At 28.2% G+C, this 21,112-nt stretch overlaps 3 protein-coding genes across 3 annotated transcripts; 2 read left to right on the forward strand and 1 right to left on the reverse strand.

Annotated features, from left to right (window-relative positions):
• The first annotated feature begins 7,816 nt into the window (after positions 1-7,816).
• On the forward strand, positions 7,817-14,330 carry LOC103838355. The gene is made up of 3 exons (XM_009114786.2): positions 7,817-9,179; positions 13,072-13,077; positions 13,198-14,330. Exon 1 carries the CDS (start codon positions 7,879-7,881, stop codon positions 8,476-8,478), a length of 600 nt encoding a protein of 199 aa, XP_009113034.2. The 5' UTR covers positions 7,817-7,878; the 3' UTR covers positions 8,479-9,179; positions 13,072-13,077; positions 13,198-14,330.
• LOC103838357 (protein cornichon homolog 3) lies at positions 9,911-11,166 on the reverse strand. The gene is made up of 4 exons (XM_009114788.3): positions 10,871-11,166; positions 10,528-10,709; positions 10,305-10,427; positions 9,911-10,220 (listed from the first exon to the last, which is right to left on the reverse strand). The coding sequence occupies exons 1-4, from the start codon at positions 10,940-10,942 to the stop codon at positions 10,187-10,189; spliced, it is 411 nt and encodes a 136-aa protein (XP_009113036.1). The 5' UTR covers positions 10,943-11,166; the 3' UTR covers positions 9,911-10,186.
• A 1,397-nt stretch (positions 14,331-15,727) lies between the features above and the next one.
• Positions 15,728-17,666, forward strand: LOC103838358 (alpha carbonic anhydrase 2-like). The gene is made up of 7 exons (XM_009114789.3): positions 15,728-15,880; positions 15,970-16,187; positions 16,499-16,605; positions 16,781-16,883; positions 16,984-17,148; positions 17,285-17,338; positions 17,476-17,666. Exons 1-7 carry the CDS (start codon positions 15,790-15,792, stop codon positions 17,551-17,553), a joined length of 816 nt encoding a protein of 271 aa, XP_009113037.1. The 5' UTR covers positions 15,728-15,789; the 3' UTR covers positions 17,554-17,666.
• The last annotated feature ends 3,446 nt before the right edge of the window (positions 17,667-21,112 follow it).

Here is a 21,112-nt window from a genome sequence, read left to right on the forward strand (position 1 = left end):
GTTTAAGGTAAGAGATGGTTCGGTTATTGCAACCTTTACCAGTTTTGGTATCAAAATCAACAACAGTAGGCATCGGCATTCGGTTTTGTTTGGGTATCTCGGCTTTTTTCGAAGTTTTTTTTTCGATTCTAGAAATTTATAAACTGTTAGTTGACCCAAAAAAATTGAAACTTTTAAACTGTTTGGATATTTACAAAAATTTATTTGGTTTTTGCTTGGTTGATATCCGGAGAGATTTATATGCATTTTTAGTTCTAGTTCAGTTCCAGTTATTTGGATAATTTTGGTAAATTTAAGATAACTAGGCCCGTGTCCGCGCTTCGCGCGGATTACATATTTAATTAAAGAACAATTTAATTAAAATTGGAAGTTTTGAAGTTTTTGAAAGTGTAAGTTAAGTTTTGTTTTTCTTATAATGCGAAGACGTTGAAAGCGGTGATCATTTTTTTTTATAAACTAAAGTAAGTTTGAATAATAAATTATGTTGATGAATTTAATATTTGCAAGAGAAAATAGTATTTGAGTGTGCCTATTTAATTGACGTAGAAAGTTGTAACGTAAATTTTAAAAAAGTTGATTGGTGTCGTTTGCTATGAGACTTAAGATAGCAATTTATTCTTCTTTTGGAAGCGTTATATGATATCAATATCGTTGTCAAAGTAGAAGCGCGATCCAGGTGTGGTTGTGAGTGATAGTTTTCCTGAAAAAGTAAAATATTTGTAAGCATTTAGTTTGACATAAACTTTATGTTTAGTTTATTACCTTCATGTAACCGTAGAATGATACTTGTGATGATTACGATTTAGTTTTTCCTGGTAGATATGCGATTTAACTCCCTGAAATTAGACGTCTCCTTGTCCCATAAAGTTAAACGTACCAGTTTGGATCTACAAATAATTATTGTACTAGGTGATTTTCCCGTGCTCATGCACGGATATAAATATTTCTAAAATAAATATATTATAATAATTGATTGCTACTTACTTTTAATTTTAAATTAATTTCTAATTTATATGCATCATTTATATCAATAATATTATATCAAAAAAAAATATTGTATTACTTTAGTTTTACATATGATTTTATATATGTTATATCTAATCGATTTTGTTGTTTTTCAGTCGATTTAGTTATCATTTGGGTGAATTGGATTACATCTATGAATTCAATTGTATTATTTTTTATTCTATATATTAAAATTTTGATTAATTTCTTATTTGCATTTAGGTGGTTGTTGTGTTAGATATGTAAATATATTTTATAAAGATTATGTATAACTTAAGATATATTGTACTTAGAATGAAATAAAAAATAAACTAAATCGTCTGATTCTAAATTACATAAACTAATATAACAAAATGATAATATTTTGAAGTCTATGCATATATATAAATTTTACAAAAGAACTAAATTGTAACAGTTGGTTAATATTTTATTTTCATTTTAATATGTTTTGAGTTGTCCTATAATTTATATTTATAAAATAAATTACTATTCGTTATAAAATTATATATTCTTATCGTAGTTAAATCTATGATTTTAGATATAAGTTGGATTAGCCGAATCACTCATGTTGTGATTATATTGAGTTACATATATTCTTTAAAATTCAAAATGAAGTATAATTATCTACTCTATTAAATAAATTAGAGTCATATTTTTTATCTACCATACACAAGTCTATGTTAGACCATTCATTAGACATTTAACTAAACATCATAAAATTACTCATATAAGATATTCTCCTAACAAAAACAATATACATCTAAACAATAACATTTCCAAAAAACGATAAATATATTGTCATTAGGTAATTATCATTTGATTATTTATCATATTTAATATAGACCATATTTTATATTCCAGTAACTAATTTTGAAATTAAATAGTATAGCCCAATTATTTTTAAATTATCAAATTAAATTTTTATATAAAAAAAATAAATAATATTTATTGGTTGTAACATTTTATGTTGATATTTTTAGTAAAAAGAAAAATATTAAACTGAAATATAATATATTAAATAAAATATTATTTTAAAATATAAGAAAATCATTTAATTTATTCACATAAAAACATTTCGAGAATAAAATTTTGAAACAAAGAAGCTAATATTTTTTTTATTAATTCATTTAAAACTAATGTTTAAAATTAAACTATTAATATTGATGTTGCATTTTAAATAAATAAACAAAAATACTTCATTAATATATAATTTGTACAATATCATCAAACAAATTTCAACATATATAAATTTTCAAAATAAAAATTATATACATAAAATTGATATTAGATATATATCTTTATAACATATTTTATATTTTAAATATTAATTTAAAAATATAAATATATCCGCACGGATGTGCGGGTTGATATCTAGTTTTTTTATATAATTAAGTCAAATGTGCATGTATTTCATAATATTTACCAAATTATATGTTGATGGTTTTAAAAAATATATTAGAAAATAAAGCGATGATCAATAGGAAGTTATATTTGCAAGTAGCTGATACATTTTTGAAATCTCATGAACACATATCAATATTTACAATAATTAAAATATTCAATAAATTCTAAATAACTTTATGCATTTGATTTATTGAATCAAAACTAAAATTTATTTTAAATAATCTTAAAAATTAGAATTCACATTTGCTTTGGTATTTTGATTATGGCTCTATTAACTTCCACAAACATAAAAACATAAAATTTAAAAGCAAATTTAATATTAAGAAAAAATAACTTTAATAATGATAAAATATGATATATGTACCTCATTAAATTATTTTATAACTATTTGATCAAACGATGTTTATTTAAAAAAAATATTTCTAGTTTTTTTAATATCTCTTAAAAATAAGCACTAGAAAATTGTGATTTTATTTAATAATAATATTATATAATTAAAATATAATTTATCAATACTTTTTTGCTGTACTTGAAAGATATTATAGTCAATTAAATATAAGAAAAATAAATAAAACATTTCAGTATTACTAATTCTAAACTATTTTTAGACAATTAAACATATATCAATTTATGTTACTTAATTATTTTATGTAATCATCTAAGAAAATATATTGATATATAAAATTATTTTTCTTACTTTGAATTTTTTGTATTGTTTAACATTATGTTTTAAAATAAATAATATTTTTTTTCTAATATCAAGATTATCTATGTAAACTGTTTTTAATGAAATCACATTATATAGAAATTTATAATTTTCATCTAAGAAAATATAGATATAAGGAAAGTATTTTTTTACTTCAAAATTATATTTTATGTTATTTAGAAATATTTTTTAAATCTAATATTGCTATTTTGTGAACTTTCCTTTTTTATGAAATCATATTATATATACATATATTTTCGGTTTTCAAGTCTTTTTTTAACTTTATAAAAAATTCTTTTTTTATTATATGTTTATATTTTTCGGATTTTTTTAAAAAGGAAACTAAATAAAAATGTAAATTAAATTATTAAGGGTAATAGTGTAATCAACCATCGTGAGATTTAACGTGAGAGCGACACATAGGAAACTGACTTCTCAAATAATATTATAGAGATTATATTTCAAATTTTTTATATTTTCTATATATCTATGGTATTAGGGTCATTTTGGGCATTTTGCTACATGTCATCTCTACAATTAAAAAAATAAACATGAGATGGATAATTTTATTTAATGTTGGTAATATCTTATGCATCATCTATAAAATAAATATATATATTCATATATAACATTCCAGATTTAGTAATATTATTATTTTTATATAATTATACAATTTGTATTACTAAAGCTTTTAAATATATGCAATTTTTAAACATCTAAATATCTAATCGTATGATATTTAGTTTCTTATATATCTACAAAATTTTAAAAATATTGTTTAGGCCAAATGTTTGATAATTATACAATTTTATATCATTTTTATTAGTTTTATACAATTTGATATAATATATATCAAATTTATATTAAATTTTATTAAGATAATAGTAAAATCTATAACATTTAATAAAATTTATTTTTAAATATAAGTTAGAACAACACTGAGAACCTCAATTGAAATAGCATAATAATGGGATGCGTGAGAAGCTTTGTGATTCAACACGCCTCCGGTCATTGTGGCGAAAGACTAAACAAAAGCATGTAATTTCATAAAATAGAATGAGCTTCTTAGTTTCTTGGTATCATATACCGTAAATGGATATTGGGTTGACTTCAGTATTGATTGGGATTCAAATAAATTATTTGGGCTTCGTAATTGACATGGATATCAGTACAGTCTGAGATGAGCTGGTAAATTGATTGGCCAGGAATTTTCTGCCTATGTGGCACACCTTAGAAGCCCTCAAAATAGCTACTTTTATATAGTAGGATTCGAGTTTTCAGGTTAAATAATTGTTCAGATAGGGTAATTTTGTATATAATTAATATTTTTAAGATATTTGGCTGAGAAACTAAGTATAATTTATATTTTAGGTATACACTCTACCCTATATTTAAAAAATCGAGTACGCATTTGGTTTTTGGCTTAGTTTCGATTCTATTTCAATTTTTCTATTTCAGAAATATAAGACCCGTTCAGATATATGAGATTCGATTTCATTTTGGTTTTTCAGTTCGGTATGGTACAGTTCCTCGGCTCCCGATCAATGTGACCAACCTAGACAAAAGAATCAATATTTTTATAATTCCTTGGGAAAAAATACAATTTCAGCTAAACCCGAACATACCGAATCACAATAGAATGAATAAACTTAAAACTTTGTACAATTTCTCATGATCTCATTCCATTTCTGATCAGCTCAAGAATCTTCACAACCAAAATCAATCACCAAAATCCTAGCCGTCAAGAGAGAAAGAAAGAGAATTTTATAGGTTCAAGCCGATGGCAGAGGCTTCTACAACTCAGACATCGGTTTGTTTGATTCATTTTTGTTTTTTTCTTTGATTTGTTTTATTTTCGGTCACTTGGTTTGTTTGATTGCCAATTTATTTTAAATCTAGCAAAAAAATTATTGTTTTTTTGTATCTTTCTTCCAATAGATTTGATAAAAAAAATTTCGGTTCAATTAAACCGTTTAGAAAAGGTAATTAGCAAATCTACTATGGATGGTGCCGACGGATCTTACCGGCTTCGATCATTGATGGTTCTTCATTTGATGGTGATGGAGTTCTTGATACAAACTATGGTTACTTCGAAAGACAACATGAAATTCTATGAAACAGTAATCTCTTTGACTCTGTTATTATCAATATAGAAATATGAAGAGTTGTCTTATCTCATTGACTTCTACCGGAGTATTTAAAAGAAAGTGGCAGTCGTTCTCAATTCAGTCTGAACCGTAGTGTTTTTGGATTAATACAAAAATGATCTTTCTTGAATTTTAACTATTCCAAAAGCAATTATGGAATTTTTATTTAAAAAAAAAATTAGTCATCTATACGCAAAATATATATGTGTTAATTTACTTTAGATCCATACTGATGTTTCACTTTTCTACATTTGTTTTGTTAGTTCTCATTGTTTTTAGAATTCTAGACATAGAAGGTTTAATTTTGAACTCTCACATATATATATATATATATATATATATATATATATATATATATATATATATATCAAAAATGCTTTCACATATGCTACAAAGACTGCGAATTGTTTCGTGTGCAAACTTCAAAAAATATATATAATACTTAAGTTTATTGTTGTACATTTATTGTTTTCTTTTATATGGATGATAATCATAAAACAAAATTGGATTATAACTTGAATATTAGATGTTTTGCCCGCACATGCGGGCATAATCTTCTTCTTAGTTTTTTGTCTTACTAATTTAAAACCAACATAATAAGTTTTTATTTATGTTTTCAAATAGTTAAATCAAACATCAAAATATTGATATATGCTAAATATTTTTTCATAGATCAAACATCAAAATATATGTAAAAAAATACTCATATCTTAGAAATAGTTTAGAAAATATCTTTATATAAATGTCTTTTCTTGACTAATACTGTATTTAATTATAAATTATTTGATATCTTAATTTTTTAACAGTTATAATAAAAATATTTTTTCCAGATAACAACACAATATATATATATATATATTTAACTTATCTTATTTTTAATATATACTCCCTCCGTTTTTTATTATAAGTCGTTTTAGAGAAACTTTTTTGTTCCAAATTATATGTCGTTTTCGGTTTTCTATGTAAAATTTATTAATAATTAATGTTGTATGACCAATAGTAATATATCTTCTATTTTTCTATTGGTTGAATTGTGGTTAGGTAAATAATTAATGATGTTTTTGTTTAGAAAATATAAAAAATTAATGGTTTTCTTAATCTACGTGCATAGCTGTAAAACGACTTATATTAAAAAACGGAGGGAGTATTTGATAATTATATTATTTTATAATAAAATATTTAATATAGCATATATTATTATTAAATTTAATATTATTAAATAAAAGTCGTTTTTAATTATATATAAAACTCATATGGGTATTATTTAAATTAATAAATTAGTGAATAAGTTAGAAACTAATAATAAATCAATAACCCAACTAAAAGTGTAAAACCTAATAAAAATATGAAAAATAAGAAAAATAAGAAAAATTAATTAAATATTTAATATAACATATAAATTAATATTATTAAAATAAAATTTGTTTAAATTACATATAAGATTCAATAATGGTATTTTTTTAAATTAATAAATTAGTAACTCAGCTAAAAACTATTAATAAATCAATGATTTAGCTAAAACCTAATTAAAACATGATAAATAAGGAAAATTGCCTAAAATTATGGATAAGATGACAAATCAGCAAATTCACTTCTCTAATAATAATTATAAATTATAAATTATTTGGTATCTTATTTTTAACTGTTATAATAAAAATATTGTTTCCAGATAGCAACACAATATATATATATAACTTATCTTATTTTTAATATGTTTTTGATAATTATATTATATTATTTTATAATAAAATATTTAATATAATATATAAATTTAATATTATTAAATAAAAGTCATTTTTAATTATATATAAAACTCATTAAGGGTATTGTTTAAATTAATAAATTAGTGAATAAGTTAGAAACTAATAATAAATCAATAACCCAACTAAAAGTATAAAATCAAAATAATTATATATCTAATTACATATTTTATAGTTATATTATTTAAATTAATAAATTATGGACACAACTAAAAATTATTAATAAATTAATGACTCAATTTAAACATAATTAAAACATGATAAATAATCAAAGTTACCTAAAATAATAAAAATTATGACAAATAAGATAAATCACTTCATAAATAATAGTATAGATCATTCTAACTCTCTCACGAATTGATTATTTATATTTCTTTTGCTTCTACTTATTGATATAGTACTACTATGAAATAAATTATCTACGTAAATTAAACGTCGACATTATTTTTGTTCCAGCAACACTGACTTCTTAAACTACTTTGAATAATTCATTTTAATTTCAAAGAAAAATCAAATACAATCTGACTTGGCAATTTGTATGGATAGGAATGGATGATTCTTTATTTAGTTTTTCTCACAAAACTAACTTAAAATGTTATATTTAAAAGAGGGATAAATGAGCAGACTCATTGTCACGATCATAGCTTCAACTCAAATTTTTTACTCCAAGAATCTTAAACTTCTCTCTCAAGAATCTACACACATTGCTATAACTTGTGCATCAAGAAACAGTCATAAGTGCTCTATAATAACATATACTTAGAATATTATAATATTGTGCTTGGAAGTTTTACAATGACTTCACACAACAGACTTTTCTACTCATTTGTCCCAGCAGAATTCATGGAAAGTTATTATGTTTTTCCTGGAAAGCCACTCATCTTTTATTGATATAGATAGGACTCTGAATAAGATGTTCAACATTATAATCAATGGCATGGAGATCATCTGGAGAACAACTCTTTCAACACTAATGCTTTTTTTCTTCTTGAGATATTTCGATAATCCTCCAACTCCACCAAACCCTCTCCTTTTTTTCTTCTTCCTCAGTTTGATCCTTTTCTTGTTTATCATCCATAGTAATCGCTTTGTTAATAAAGAAGCCCAAGATTTTAATGTTCTGTGCACGTCTGAAGAAGACAGTACTACGCTTGATAATTACACCATAGACAAGAACAAAGATTGTTGTTCTCTCACAAACTATTACTATGGTAATGATGTTGATCTTTTTAGCTATTATGGTGGTTTTCATGAATTTGATTATGAAGGCGATATATGGAATGATGATGAAGATTATAGCCAGTGGAATGAAGATGATAGTGATGATGGTATTGAAAACCATGATGATGATGATCGTGAGCAGGGTGATGATGATGATGATACCTTGACGAATAGGATTGAAGATTACATTGCAAGAGTTTACAATGGATGGAGAGCAGAGAAACTGTTTGTTTGATGTTTTCATTAATCTTGTTTTACTTTCTCCCTGTTATGAAGAAATTGTTGTGGTGTGGTACTTAAGTTTGGTTGTTAGACAGTGACGTGATTCAATCTTGGTTTCATGACTCTGGTTCTTTGAGTTCTGAACACTTAAATTGCGCCAATCGAGTGTTTAGTAGACACAAATGATGATCGAATATATACAAATCTATCTCAATGTAACATGAGCGCGTAAGGATAACCAACTGAGTTTTAAAATTAATCAATAAATCGGTCAAAACTCCAAATTTCTCCAGCAGATCCAGGCAAATAAAATAACCGAGTAAACAGTCTTTGAAGAAGAACAGAGTAGAACCCCTCTGTTTTATGTTTTTGTAACGAAAATTTGAGTACCAGTTTTATATAATTAGGGATGAATGATCAACACATAAGTAATGAAACTGGAAAATAAAAATAAAAACCACGGCTGACTTTCATTTCATGAGATAATAAGTTATCGATATCACACACACATACATATCAATGTCGGAACGGTAACAAAAAAAACGTTACACTTATTTCAACAAACCAAATGCAATTTTAAAGGCAAAACAACTTGTAGAACAACACTGGTTTGTACGAAAAAAAGTACTTGTCCAATCGCCAGTCCAAACAAGACTCCAGGGCCATAGCCTATTGCCGCTGCTTTCCAGTTCAACACTTGTTCTTGCTTTGGAGGTTTGATTGTGCCTTGTCCCTGAAGATACTCTCTTGAAGAGGAAGACCACAAAGACTGATATTTCCTTCAAAAGATGATTTATTCTGTCCTCCAAGTTGTGTGCACTGCGGTATCATGCCCGTGAGTTTGTTATGTGACATGTTAATGTCTTCCAAGAACGAGAGCTCCTGTGGAATGTTTCCAGAAAGTTGGTTTCGAGATAGATCTAGTGACTCGAGCCTAGTTTAGCCCAAGAAGATGGAATATGACCAGTGAAAGATCATTGAGCACAATAAGAAACTTCAAAAGGCCTATAGATTCTGGAATCTTTCCTCCAAATTTGTTTTCAGAGAAATCAATGGATGTATAGGTCACAAGGATCTTTTCCAGCTCCATGTTTATTCATTTGTTTCTCAAATACATGGAAGGGTAATAATACCTATAAAAGTAATCATCTCCCATGTACAGTTTCAAAACCATTCTTTTGCATCACTGAGTCAGACAATACCAACTTTGATCTCTTGGTTTAAGTTTCAAATTAGATAACTTTGGACTTGGATTGCTTTATATAGAAGTACACATCTTTAGACAAAGTCGAATAGACCTAATAGAAAAACTTTGATTAACTATGCAAATGCTATTAAGAGAGATCAGTGCGCGGTTTGTATCCTTAATACTTTTACCACAGTAGTCAGGAATTTAACGAACAATTGCGCGGTTTGTATCCAACCAACAAAAGGCAGAGATCAAATCATATCTAAACCTTTGAAATCATACAAATTAAGAATTTGTTAATTTCGTTTGGAACTTCAGATTAATTTGCAGCTAAACAGTAAAACAAAACCTCTGAACAAGGGAGAGGGTTCCAAATGTAATGTTAACACTTAAACTTTGATCATCATCACCGCAAGATCAGAAGAATGTTCACTACATACTAAAATCTGGTTACACTAACAACATACTCTTTAGTAATAAACATATATGATAAACCTTTCTTTTCATGTCGCACCGGGGTTGTGTGTTACCTTCAGTCCTCATCGTCCAGTGTTGAATAGATTAACCTTAAAAAAAAAAGAATTTAAAACATAAGTCAAATCTGTCTGTTTTTAATCTGATTTTTTTTCAGGATTTTGAGGTTAATTTACCAGAAAATGGTGAGGAAGAGAGTGAGGATCATGTAAGCAAGTTTGAAGAGCCGTTTCTTCTTTTCCCAATCAAGCAAGTTGAAGATCTCAGTCACGTCTACCAAATGCTGTCTTTTCGAGTAACTAACATACAAAACAAATGCATACTCTTTCACATCAGAATCAGCTTTGGAGAATGAACTTGCTCCAAAAAAAAAGTCAAGAGAGAGAGAGAGAGACTCACAGTTGGAAGTTGTAGTAGAGATAAGGGACGCCAAGTAGTGACATGAACCAGTGACCAGTAACGAGGTAGAAAAAACATAGGAAGCCTTGAAGAAAGAACTCTGGTAATACCACAAAGTTTATTCTTGATGCAGAGTCGTAAGGGTTGATGTAATCAAACTCCAGATCAGCTAAGCATATAAGCTGCAACCCAAACATATGATTAGTCAAGAGACCTATGATCAAGATCAAAACCATTATTATTCAACCTAAATAGAGCTTAATTAATTAAACAACCACTTGAAGCTAGTTAAAAAGGTAAGAAGAAGATTCGACAGAACCAAAGTTTGGGGATGGGATCGAACCTGGTAGACGATGAATCCGACAAGAGTGATATGGATTAGGAATGAAATAATCCATGTCCACACATCTCCCATCCCTCCTCGTTACGCACAACAATTACCTCCTCTGGTTTATTCTTCTTCTTCTTCTTCTATTTAGAGCATCTGGATCTCTACGATCATGCGATGAACAGAGTTACAGAAATAAATTTCTGGTGAAAGTTTACAAACACTCCTGTCCTGTCTCTCTCTCTCTCCTCTGAGTTTCGTTTTTCTGATCGGGACCGGTGTGGAAGAAAGTACGAGACACTTTCTGTGTTTCTGACTTTTTCTATGGTCCGAATGAATCTATTCCCGGTTTGTACCGGTTTTTATTACCAATTGTTACTCACTGTACCGGTACCGGTTAAAGGTACGAATCTGAAGCATTCTAGCCTAATTCAAACTGTGTCATGTAATCTATCCAAAAATACATATACTGAAACCGATCCAAAATGAGGATTTAAATTCTTTTACTACAAAAAAAAACTGAATGTGCTAATCAACATTGCTAAAACGGATTTTTATCAATAAGAATCAGCACTATCATTAAGTGAGTGCATGTCCAGGTGACACATCAGACTTTTAGATGGTATGAAGGTTTAAGGGTACATATGATTTTGTATTGTTTAGTGATCATGTAGTGCATTATTGTGTAAAATGGTATGAAGGTTTAAGGTTACAGATGAAAGAAGATTGCAAGCTGAATACAACCGGCTTTGAAGGTCTATCACCGAGAATGGAGACTGTTCTTGAATCCGTTTTTCTTCCATGCCAAAACGCCAAATATGGGATGCAACTGAAATTGTAGATGAGTTCTTGCCTATCCAGAGAGTATGTGGCTTTTGCAACTATTGTTGGGACACACGGATTTTTCAGTCATCACTGAGCCTCATGTTCCAGAGAGTATGTGGCTTTGCAACTATTTTTGGGACACACAGATTTTTTAAGTCATCACTTATGATAAGAGAACGCTTCATGTTCCAGATCCTATATTGCAGGTTAGTATGTTGTGCTCTTGTTTTAGATATGTTGTGACTCAAATGTCGATCCAGATCCATTGTGTTTCTTATTTGAGCTGTCATGATGAGTCTCTGGCTATAAAACCAAGTACTGCTGTCTAATATCTATGCTGCAGCTGCTGGTGACTTCACTTATTGATGTTCTGGTGTATTAAGAGAGAGATCTGATGAGAAATCAGGTATCCACCTATTTTAAATGTATATGAAGCTTTAAATTAAAATAGCAAAAGTCCAGTAAATGCAAAACAAAGCTCTTAATCCACAAACATGCTTATGAGGGTGGATCGATCCTATATAAAATCAAAGTTCAAAATTCTGAAAATAAAAATAAAAAACAAAACAGAAGCATGAAGCACGAAAGAAAAGTTTTTCTATCAGAGTCATGTTTTTAAGATTGAACATGAAACTATGTTCGTTTATAGATAAGAAAAAAGTTGTAAAGAATTTTCATTAATTGTTGTCCATAAAATTTATAATCTTTATTTCAATTTAGTCAATGCTAAAATAAAGCAAAAAATAAGACTAAGAAAATAGGAAGTCTCGATTGCGATGAGTTATTGTTTAATTATAGTTTAAGTGTTTTACAAAATAGGGCTTATTTATTACTGTAAATAAATATGGTAGTGGTTATTAACAAAAAAAATAACTTATAGGTTTCATGCATAGTCATAAAATAAATAAATATTTTCATGTTTCTACTTTGTTCGGTTTATTCGGTTTTGTGGCTAGACTAAAGCGTAGCAATTTTTTGTTTTTGTAGATTAACCACAATGTTAGCTATACTTATTAGAATAGTTGTGGCAAAATTGTGGCTAATTTTTTTCTATTTTATAGCAATTTTATGGCTTTTGCCACATTTACTAAGAATATCCACATTTTTTATTTACTAGCTTTTGTATCTGTTTTGTGGTTATAGCCAAGGTTTTTATTAGTATGTGAACATAGATTCCCAAATTATGAAGAAATGTTTTATTAAAGTTTTTAGAAAATGTTTATAGTAATTTTAAATTCTACACGTCGATATTAATATTCTGGATGATTATTTGGATCTATGCGTGACACCTTCCAATTGTAGTAAATAAAAGAACTTCAGGCTGTCTCGTACAACTTTTTTTTTTGGTTATGCGATCAAAGCTGTTCGTTAAGGTCAGGAAGATTATGGAGACTTTTGTATTTGAATTATTTTATGCATTTCTATGATATTCTTTGGCGTACAAACAACCAAACGCACAACTTTCTTTTTTGGTTATGCGAGCAAAGCTGTTCGTTAAGGTCAGAAAGATTATGGAGACTTTTGTATTTATTATTTTATACATTTTTTGGCGTACAAACAACCAAACCAAACATAGTGAAACATGCAGTCTAATATAAATTTGCTACAAACACGTAATGATTAGTCAGTGATATTATGTATAATATTGTATTATAAAAACAAATTTAAGTGTTGGCACGAATAAACTAAAGAGAATTGAGTTGTACACAATCATTGAGTTATGAACTGATTTAAGTTTTGTCTGTCTAAAAAACGAATCAATAATTAAAACATAATTTCTGTCATGATTTAGGTCTAAATCTGGTAATATGCTGGCATGTATGTAAGCGATAACATAAAAACAATTGATATGAAAACTGAAAGCCGCTTTGGTGTTTTACTCCAACAGTACTTTGTAAATGTACTAGAAAATGTGCCTTCTACTCAATATTAGAAAGTGTGCCTTGTTTCTCAATACTAGAAAATGCGCCTTGTTTATTCAAAGTTCTAACCAATGAATAATACGAATTGTTTTTTAATTCAAAAGCAAAAAAAAAACTACGAACAATTGAATTTGATTATGTATTACATAACATCCATTGACACATTCAGTAACATGATTGCTTAACTTAAACTACCAAAACTAACAATGACTAGCATCTAAAAACAACAAAGATGTTACCCAAATGTTTTCCTTATAAAAAAATTCACTAAGAATATCTCCAAAAAACACTTTATAACTTCAAATATGAAGATTTTTCTCTCAAAAAAAAATTGAAAACTTCAGAATGAGACACTATATTTGAAATTTCACTACTCAAAATTTCAAATTTGAAGTTTCATATTTTTGTTTGCATTTTGTTTCATACAATTACACATCACATTTATAGTTCTCAAATATTTTTCCGTTTATCGTTTTAATCCTCAAAATTGTATATCTCAAAAATATTTCAATTTTTTTTATAAATTAAAGTTTTACGCATAAAATTAAATAAAATTTTAAAATAACATTTAAAATATATAAAACTATATTTAGACAATAACAATACACAAAAGAAACTTAACAAAAAAAAGCTTTTAAAAATTACATGAAGACATAACTATTACACAAATTTGAATATTTCAACAATACTAATAGTCAGGTAAATTTGATCTGGAACCTCCAAAATCTCTAAAATATTGTCCAAACAAATTTTGTGAAACCGAAGATGGTTGTTGTTGTTTTTGATGTATTTTCGTACGATTCTTTCTTGATCAGATCAAATATGTTCAAGAGTATTAATATCATCAATAGAAGTTAAGTCTTTTAGAAATATTTTATTCTTCTCTTTTACTTTCTTTTTCATATTTTATGTATTTACAATTATAAATATCATTTGTTTTCAACAATTTTTAGCTTGTAATCTATAAATTAAAAATAAAGAGAGTCATTTTACTTCAAAATGCACTAGATGATCATATATGCATTACGAAAATAATTTTGTGGAATAATATAGTATTTTGCTTAAATTTTAATATTTATTATGTTATTTATATTTAAAATTTTGTATTTTAATATAATATTTATTAATTAATATTGTTGTAATATATTTATATATGTGCTAGTAAACTTTTTTATGAATTTTAATTAATTAAGAAAAATATAAGAACCACAGAATAAAATACAAATAGTTTTGAAGTTAAGTTTAAGGTTTTGCTTCTGAAGAACAATACATTTAAACTTCAAATATAAAATCTTCAAAACTTTAAAATAGAGTATTTTTTTGGAGATACTCTAACTTAATAAAATTTTATACCATACACTGTCGCTGACTTTGCATGGGCCTCGGGAGAGGTGGTAGGGATGGGCATGGAACAAATATTAGCAACATTTTCTATTATTTTTAATTTATCTCGTATGTTACTGATATCTATTTTTTAATTTGTTTTGCGTCGAAAAAATATAGATATCAAGATAACCAGATATTCTATTTTATTTTCTTGATTTTGTGAACAGAATTTGTTAAAATCTTGTTAGAATAATAGTTATATAAACTTATATATTTAATATTCTAAATTTAATTAAGATATACATGTATTTATATATCCACCGGATCAAAGTGGATATCCTTTTTCTAAAATTTTTGTATTTTTTATTTATTTCATTTTTAACGGATTTTCATTTTTAATTTTTACTTTATTTCAAAAGTTTATAGACATCAAGATTTTCCCGATCGAATTAAAATAAATAATAAATCGAATAAAATTTAACAGATAAAACAAGGGATATATTAACTTGATATGTTGGTAAAATAAAATAAAAAATCATATTAACAAATTGGATAATGATAAAAAGAAAAAGTTATAAAAACCTATATAAAAGGTGATGTCTAGCTGGACAGATAAAAATACTGTGAAAGGTCCAAAGTTGTCGTCACGATTGGAACAAAAAATCATTTAAAACTAAAGAGGAAAAAACTTGACGACCAACGTGCCGTTTGACATGCACGACTAATCATTAAAATCCTAATGCACGTATAATCTCACCCACTATATATTCTGGAAGATTATTTGGATCTCTGCTCACACAACTAATCCAACTCATCTCTCTCGGACATCTATCTCCCCTCTCTCCCTTTGAAAAAACAAAGATGGATAAATCATCAATCCAGTGCTTCTTATTCATACTTCTCACCATCATCGTCACCATGATTTCATGTTCGAATGCACAAAGAGAAGTTGGTAAGCTACATACATTTGATCCTGGTTCATTGAACTCCTTGCAAGTTTATTTTTTCTATTTTGAACGTTTGATGGGTTGATGTATGTAGAGGATGAAAGTGAATTTAGCTACATGCGGAATCAAGAGAACGGGCCAGAGAAATGGGGGAAACTGAAACCGGAATGGAAAATGTGCGGAAAAGGAGAGATGCAATCTCCAATTGATCTTATGCACAAAAGAGTTAGAATTGTTTCACATCTTGGAAGGCTTACTAGAAACTACAAACCTTCCAATGCAACTCTCAGAAATAGAGGCCATGACATGATGGTATTATTTACACATTTATAGATCACTCATTTTTTGTAGAACCTAAATACAAGCAAATATTATCTAGATCTCGGACTAATCCCAAAGATCTGTTGAAAGTCATGTATGTTTGCTACTTAATACGTTTACAGTGGAACCACATCAATTTTCGTAGATGATGGAACTTGAATATCCCTATCATGGATTGGGTCCACATGACGAGTCAACTACAGTCTTGTTTTACCCAAAAAAAAGAAAAAAACTACACAGTCTTGGTTCCTCATTTTTAAATTTCAGAATTTATATATACTCTCCTATTTGTTTTGTGACAGGTGAGATTTGAAGAAGGGTCAAGTAGTATTAAGATCAATAATGTTGAATATCAACTCCATCAGCTTCATTGGCATTCTCCTTCTGAGCATACGATCAATGGGAGAAGGTATGCAACATTCTAAAGCACATATATAATTAGTCCAAAGAGGGGAAAATAATATTTTGAAACACATTTACGAATTTCTTTTAATTTATAAAATGCACATATATGAAGGATATTCGAGAGTTTTTAAAATAGTTCTTTTGTGCAATTTTTAAATTGTTTATCTTAAATATGGTAGGTTTGCTCTGGAACTGCATATGGTTCACGAAAGCTTAAACGGAAGCTTGGCTGTAGTCACAGTACTTTACAAAATCGGAAGGCCAGACTCTTTTCTCAACTTGGTATAAATGGATTTATAACTGTGACTAATTTAACATTTGAGTTTCTAAATAACAATTATTACAACCAATTTTCTTTACTGTGTTTTTTTTTTCTGGTTAGTTGGAAAATAAATTGTCGGCGATGACAGACCCCAATGAGGAAAAAAATATAGGAATGATTGATCCCAGGGGAATTAAGTTTGGGAGCAGAAAATATTATAGATATATTGGATCACTTACCATTCCTCCTTGTACCCAAAATGTTATTTGGACCGTCGTTAAAGAGGTATAATTACAATACCATATATTAACTCTTGTTTTCCAAGTTATTTTTACTTATGTTTTTATCATGTATTTTTCCCTTAGTTCATGACCATTTACATCATATTGACTCTTTTATATATATTTGTGTGATTTTTTAGGTAAAGACTGTGGCAAGAAACCAAGTGAAACTACTCCGAGTGGCTGTTCACGATGTAAGTTTTATTTAAATAGATGTACTTTTATGAGAATTAAGTACTACAACATGAGTTTTACAACCGTTTTTTTTTTTGAAATGGCAAAAACGAGTTTTACAAATGTTTACTAATATGTGTTCGCAAAATAATTGCAGCATTCAAATACAAATGCAAGGCCGGTTCAACCTACAAATATGCGCGTGGTCAAATTCAACAGACCAAAATCTTGCTGAAGCAGATAGAAATATGAAATATGTTTTTATAAATTTGTTTTACAATAAACAGTGCAATATTGTCATATTATACTAAATAAAGGATGTGTTTGATGAATATATTTGGTGTCCCATCTCCTTCCATTATTATCACGACCTTCAACGGTTCAACCTTTCAAGTTTTAAATGAACTCTTACCAAAACAAAACAAAACAAAACAAAACAAAAAGATTTAAATGAATGACCATTCTCAAAGAATGTGTAGTACATTGATCTGGATTAATACTGACAGTACTGACACATTCCCTTTGTAGCTACGGCAAAACATATGTAGGAAAGTTACGGAACAGTCACGTTAATTAACGATAGGCTATATATATTGTTATAGTAAATACATAATTGTGAATGTCTATAAAAAATTAGCTATGGATTAGCGGCTGAAATACCGTCGTAATTAATTTGCATCCAAATACCACAATCAGTTTGTTACAAATTCGTTATACTGACCAGTTGTATTATAGTTCCAGATTATCATTGTTAGGTTAGTCTAGACTTAGGATTCAGCGTAATAGGTATTTCAAACTCGGACTATACAATGTGGCATGCTTTCAAAATAGTTCATTATGTAGTACTAAAGACATTTTTTCTAGCTAGGGTTGACCGAATTAGCTGGTAGAATATATCAAAGAAAAAAAGATAAGCAAAAAAATGTGAAGACTAGAAAATTTAAAAAGCTAATTTGTGAAATGACAATAGATAAGAAACGTTTAAGGTAAATGTCAAACCTAAAAGTTAGTAGAACACAACAAAATCAAAAATATCAGTGATAGCAGGTTTTTACTATGCCTCCAAATATATATATATTTCGTTTGATGTATTTGGCGATGTTTGTAGTGGACTAAATTAAATTGTGAAGTTTCAGACTAAATTAATATAAGAAATGTATGATGGTAAACATATATTTGTTTTATCACTTGCCCCTAGACTTAAAAATGTATATTGACATTTTTCTAATAAAATATAGTTATCAGATGTTTCCTTGTAAACATGTTAAAGTTATTCACGTTATTATTTTCAATTTTTGGATTTATTGATTCTTTCATTTAAACTAACATATATTCTTTTTTCTATAATGACATTCTCAATTTTAGAAAAGAGAAGGATTTAAGGACTATACTAGATACAAATGTTACAAAATATGCAAATTACCAAAATATATACTTAATTTTGTTATGAAAGTATATACTTTATAGCATTACCTACTTAATTATAGTTTTAACCTTGTATTTGCACCCTAACTCAATTTGTGGACTCTCCCCACTGTAATTTTACTTGTAACCACTGAAAAGGAATGAGTACTAACTGCTCAGTTACGGCCATGTGAGAAAGGGACCACGCAGCCAATGACCACAATATACCGTACGTGGAGAGGCAACAGTCATGCGGCTAGATGGAGTGCATGATGCATTTGAACTTGTATTTTGAAGAAACTCAAAGGTCTCGTATGATATCCAAACAACCAAACAAAATGAATCATACCAAATAAGTAATGATTTGGACTTTCACATGCTCATCTTCGCCAACGGCCATTAAACCTCCCACGTACTATACCCATAAGCAGGCCCGGCCTGTAAAAATAATGGACTGGAAGCAAATAAAAATTCTAGACCTATCATTTAGTAACTAAAATAATAAAAATAGATTGTAACATGAGACAGTCGAACCTAGCAACCTATAAAACACTTGAACCAAGCATAAACCAACTATGCTACCAAAGATTATTGAAATTTGAAGGCTGAAATATTAGATATTTAAAAACTGGCCGGAAGCACATGCTTCCACCGCTTGTATCCAGGGCCGCTACTGCCCATAAGAGACATCCACTTTACTTGTATGTTATGGTTCCTTTTTCCAACAAAAATATCGTCAAGATACATGAGAGTGCATACGTGGTTAGTGATGGCGAAAGTAAGTCATAAGACACATCAGCTCCAATAGTTGATCTTAATTCGAATTAAAGATTCCACTAGGACTAGGAACTTATGTGATATTTATGGATTTACTTATGATTCAGTTGTATTAAAGTTTTACTTGTAAACTTCATTTTATGATATCTTCTAGTATAGAATTTTAAATTTATGATTTAGTTGTATTAAACCTTTACTTGTAAATTTCATCTTTTTGTGATATTTTCTAATATATGATATATTGGATGTCAAATTTAAAATTTGATATTGTTTTATTTCAATTATTTATGTTATATTTTCAACAAATTCTGGTAACATTGATGAGTTTAAGATAATATTCAACTTTGGATATTTTAAAATATAAAATATGTAAAACTGAAACCAATCAACAACTAATAAACTAAAATTTAATGACTATTTAAACGGATCCAAAAATCTTTGGATACTAAATCGTACCAAACGCATAAGAACAACCCTAAACCTGAAGCTAAACAACAAGACTACTAGAATAACTTAAAAGAATACTAGGCTCCAAATGGTAACTGCGGTTTGAGCGGTGCGAGATAAGCGGTTTAACTGCGGTGCGGTTTTAATAGTTATAAAAACGTATAGATATATGGTATATGTAGAAATTTTTGTTACCGTTATATGCGGTGCGGGACGGAGCGGTTCGTAACATTCGAAGGTTAAGGATATGGAGACCAAGACGAGTGCAGGAAGCAGATGCTCAACCCCCAACCCCCAACCCCAAGAAGATAGCGTAGACACTCAAGAACCGCCATGACCAGCAGAATTAGGAATGACCCCACAGGAAGAAGCGCAAACAGAGACGGTAAGAAAGCGGGAAAAAGAAAAACAAGAGCGATTCTCATTTTACAGGTAAAGACGTTTTGGTACAAAAAATGTCCAAACCCAATATATCTCGTCGATCTTGAAAACACAGTACATACAAAAAGCCAACATAATATAAATATATAATGGTTTGGTCTAGGCCTGGGATTTTTATCCATAACCGAATACCCGAACCGGAACCGACCCGAAATAGACCAGTTCGGTTCGGTTTCGGTCCTAGACAATTTATCCGATGGGTATTAGTGTTAATTATCCACTAGATTTTGACCTGCGCAGGCGCGCGGGTGTACATTTTGAAAAATATGTTGATATTTGTTTTTCATGTAATTATTAAAGTTTTACAAAATGAATCCAAAGAACAGAACCGATACCGATCCGAAAATATAATACCAAACCCGAACATAAATTGATTAAATATTCGAATTATTCAAAATTTTATTATTTAGAGAACCAAATCTGATCCGAATCGAAGTATTCGGGTACCCGAATTTATCTAAAAATAGATTTATATACTTATATATATATTAATTATTTTTAGATTTAACGTATATAAAACATTAAGAATGATACTTTTAAATTGGTTTAAATACTTGAAAATATATATATAGATAGTCAAAAGTAAATATGTGCAATAGTTAAAGTATACTCAAATCACCAAAAATACTTAAAATAATTATTGATTCCGTATCCAAAATTTTAAATCAAACCAATTGATATGTTAAGCTTAGGTATTCTGACATATGTTATTCAAATTTATAGGT

Source organism: Brassica rapa, chromosome A09 (genome assembly GCF_000309985.2).
Source record: "Brassica rapa cultivar Chiifu-401-42 chromosome A09, CAAS_Brap_v3.01, whole genome shotgun sequence".
NCBI lineage: Eukaryota > Viridiplantae > Streptophyta > Magnoliopsida > Brassicales > Brassicaceae > Brassica > Brassica rapa.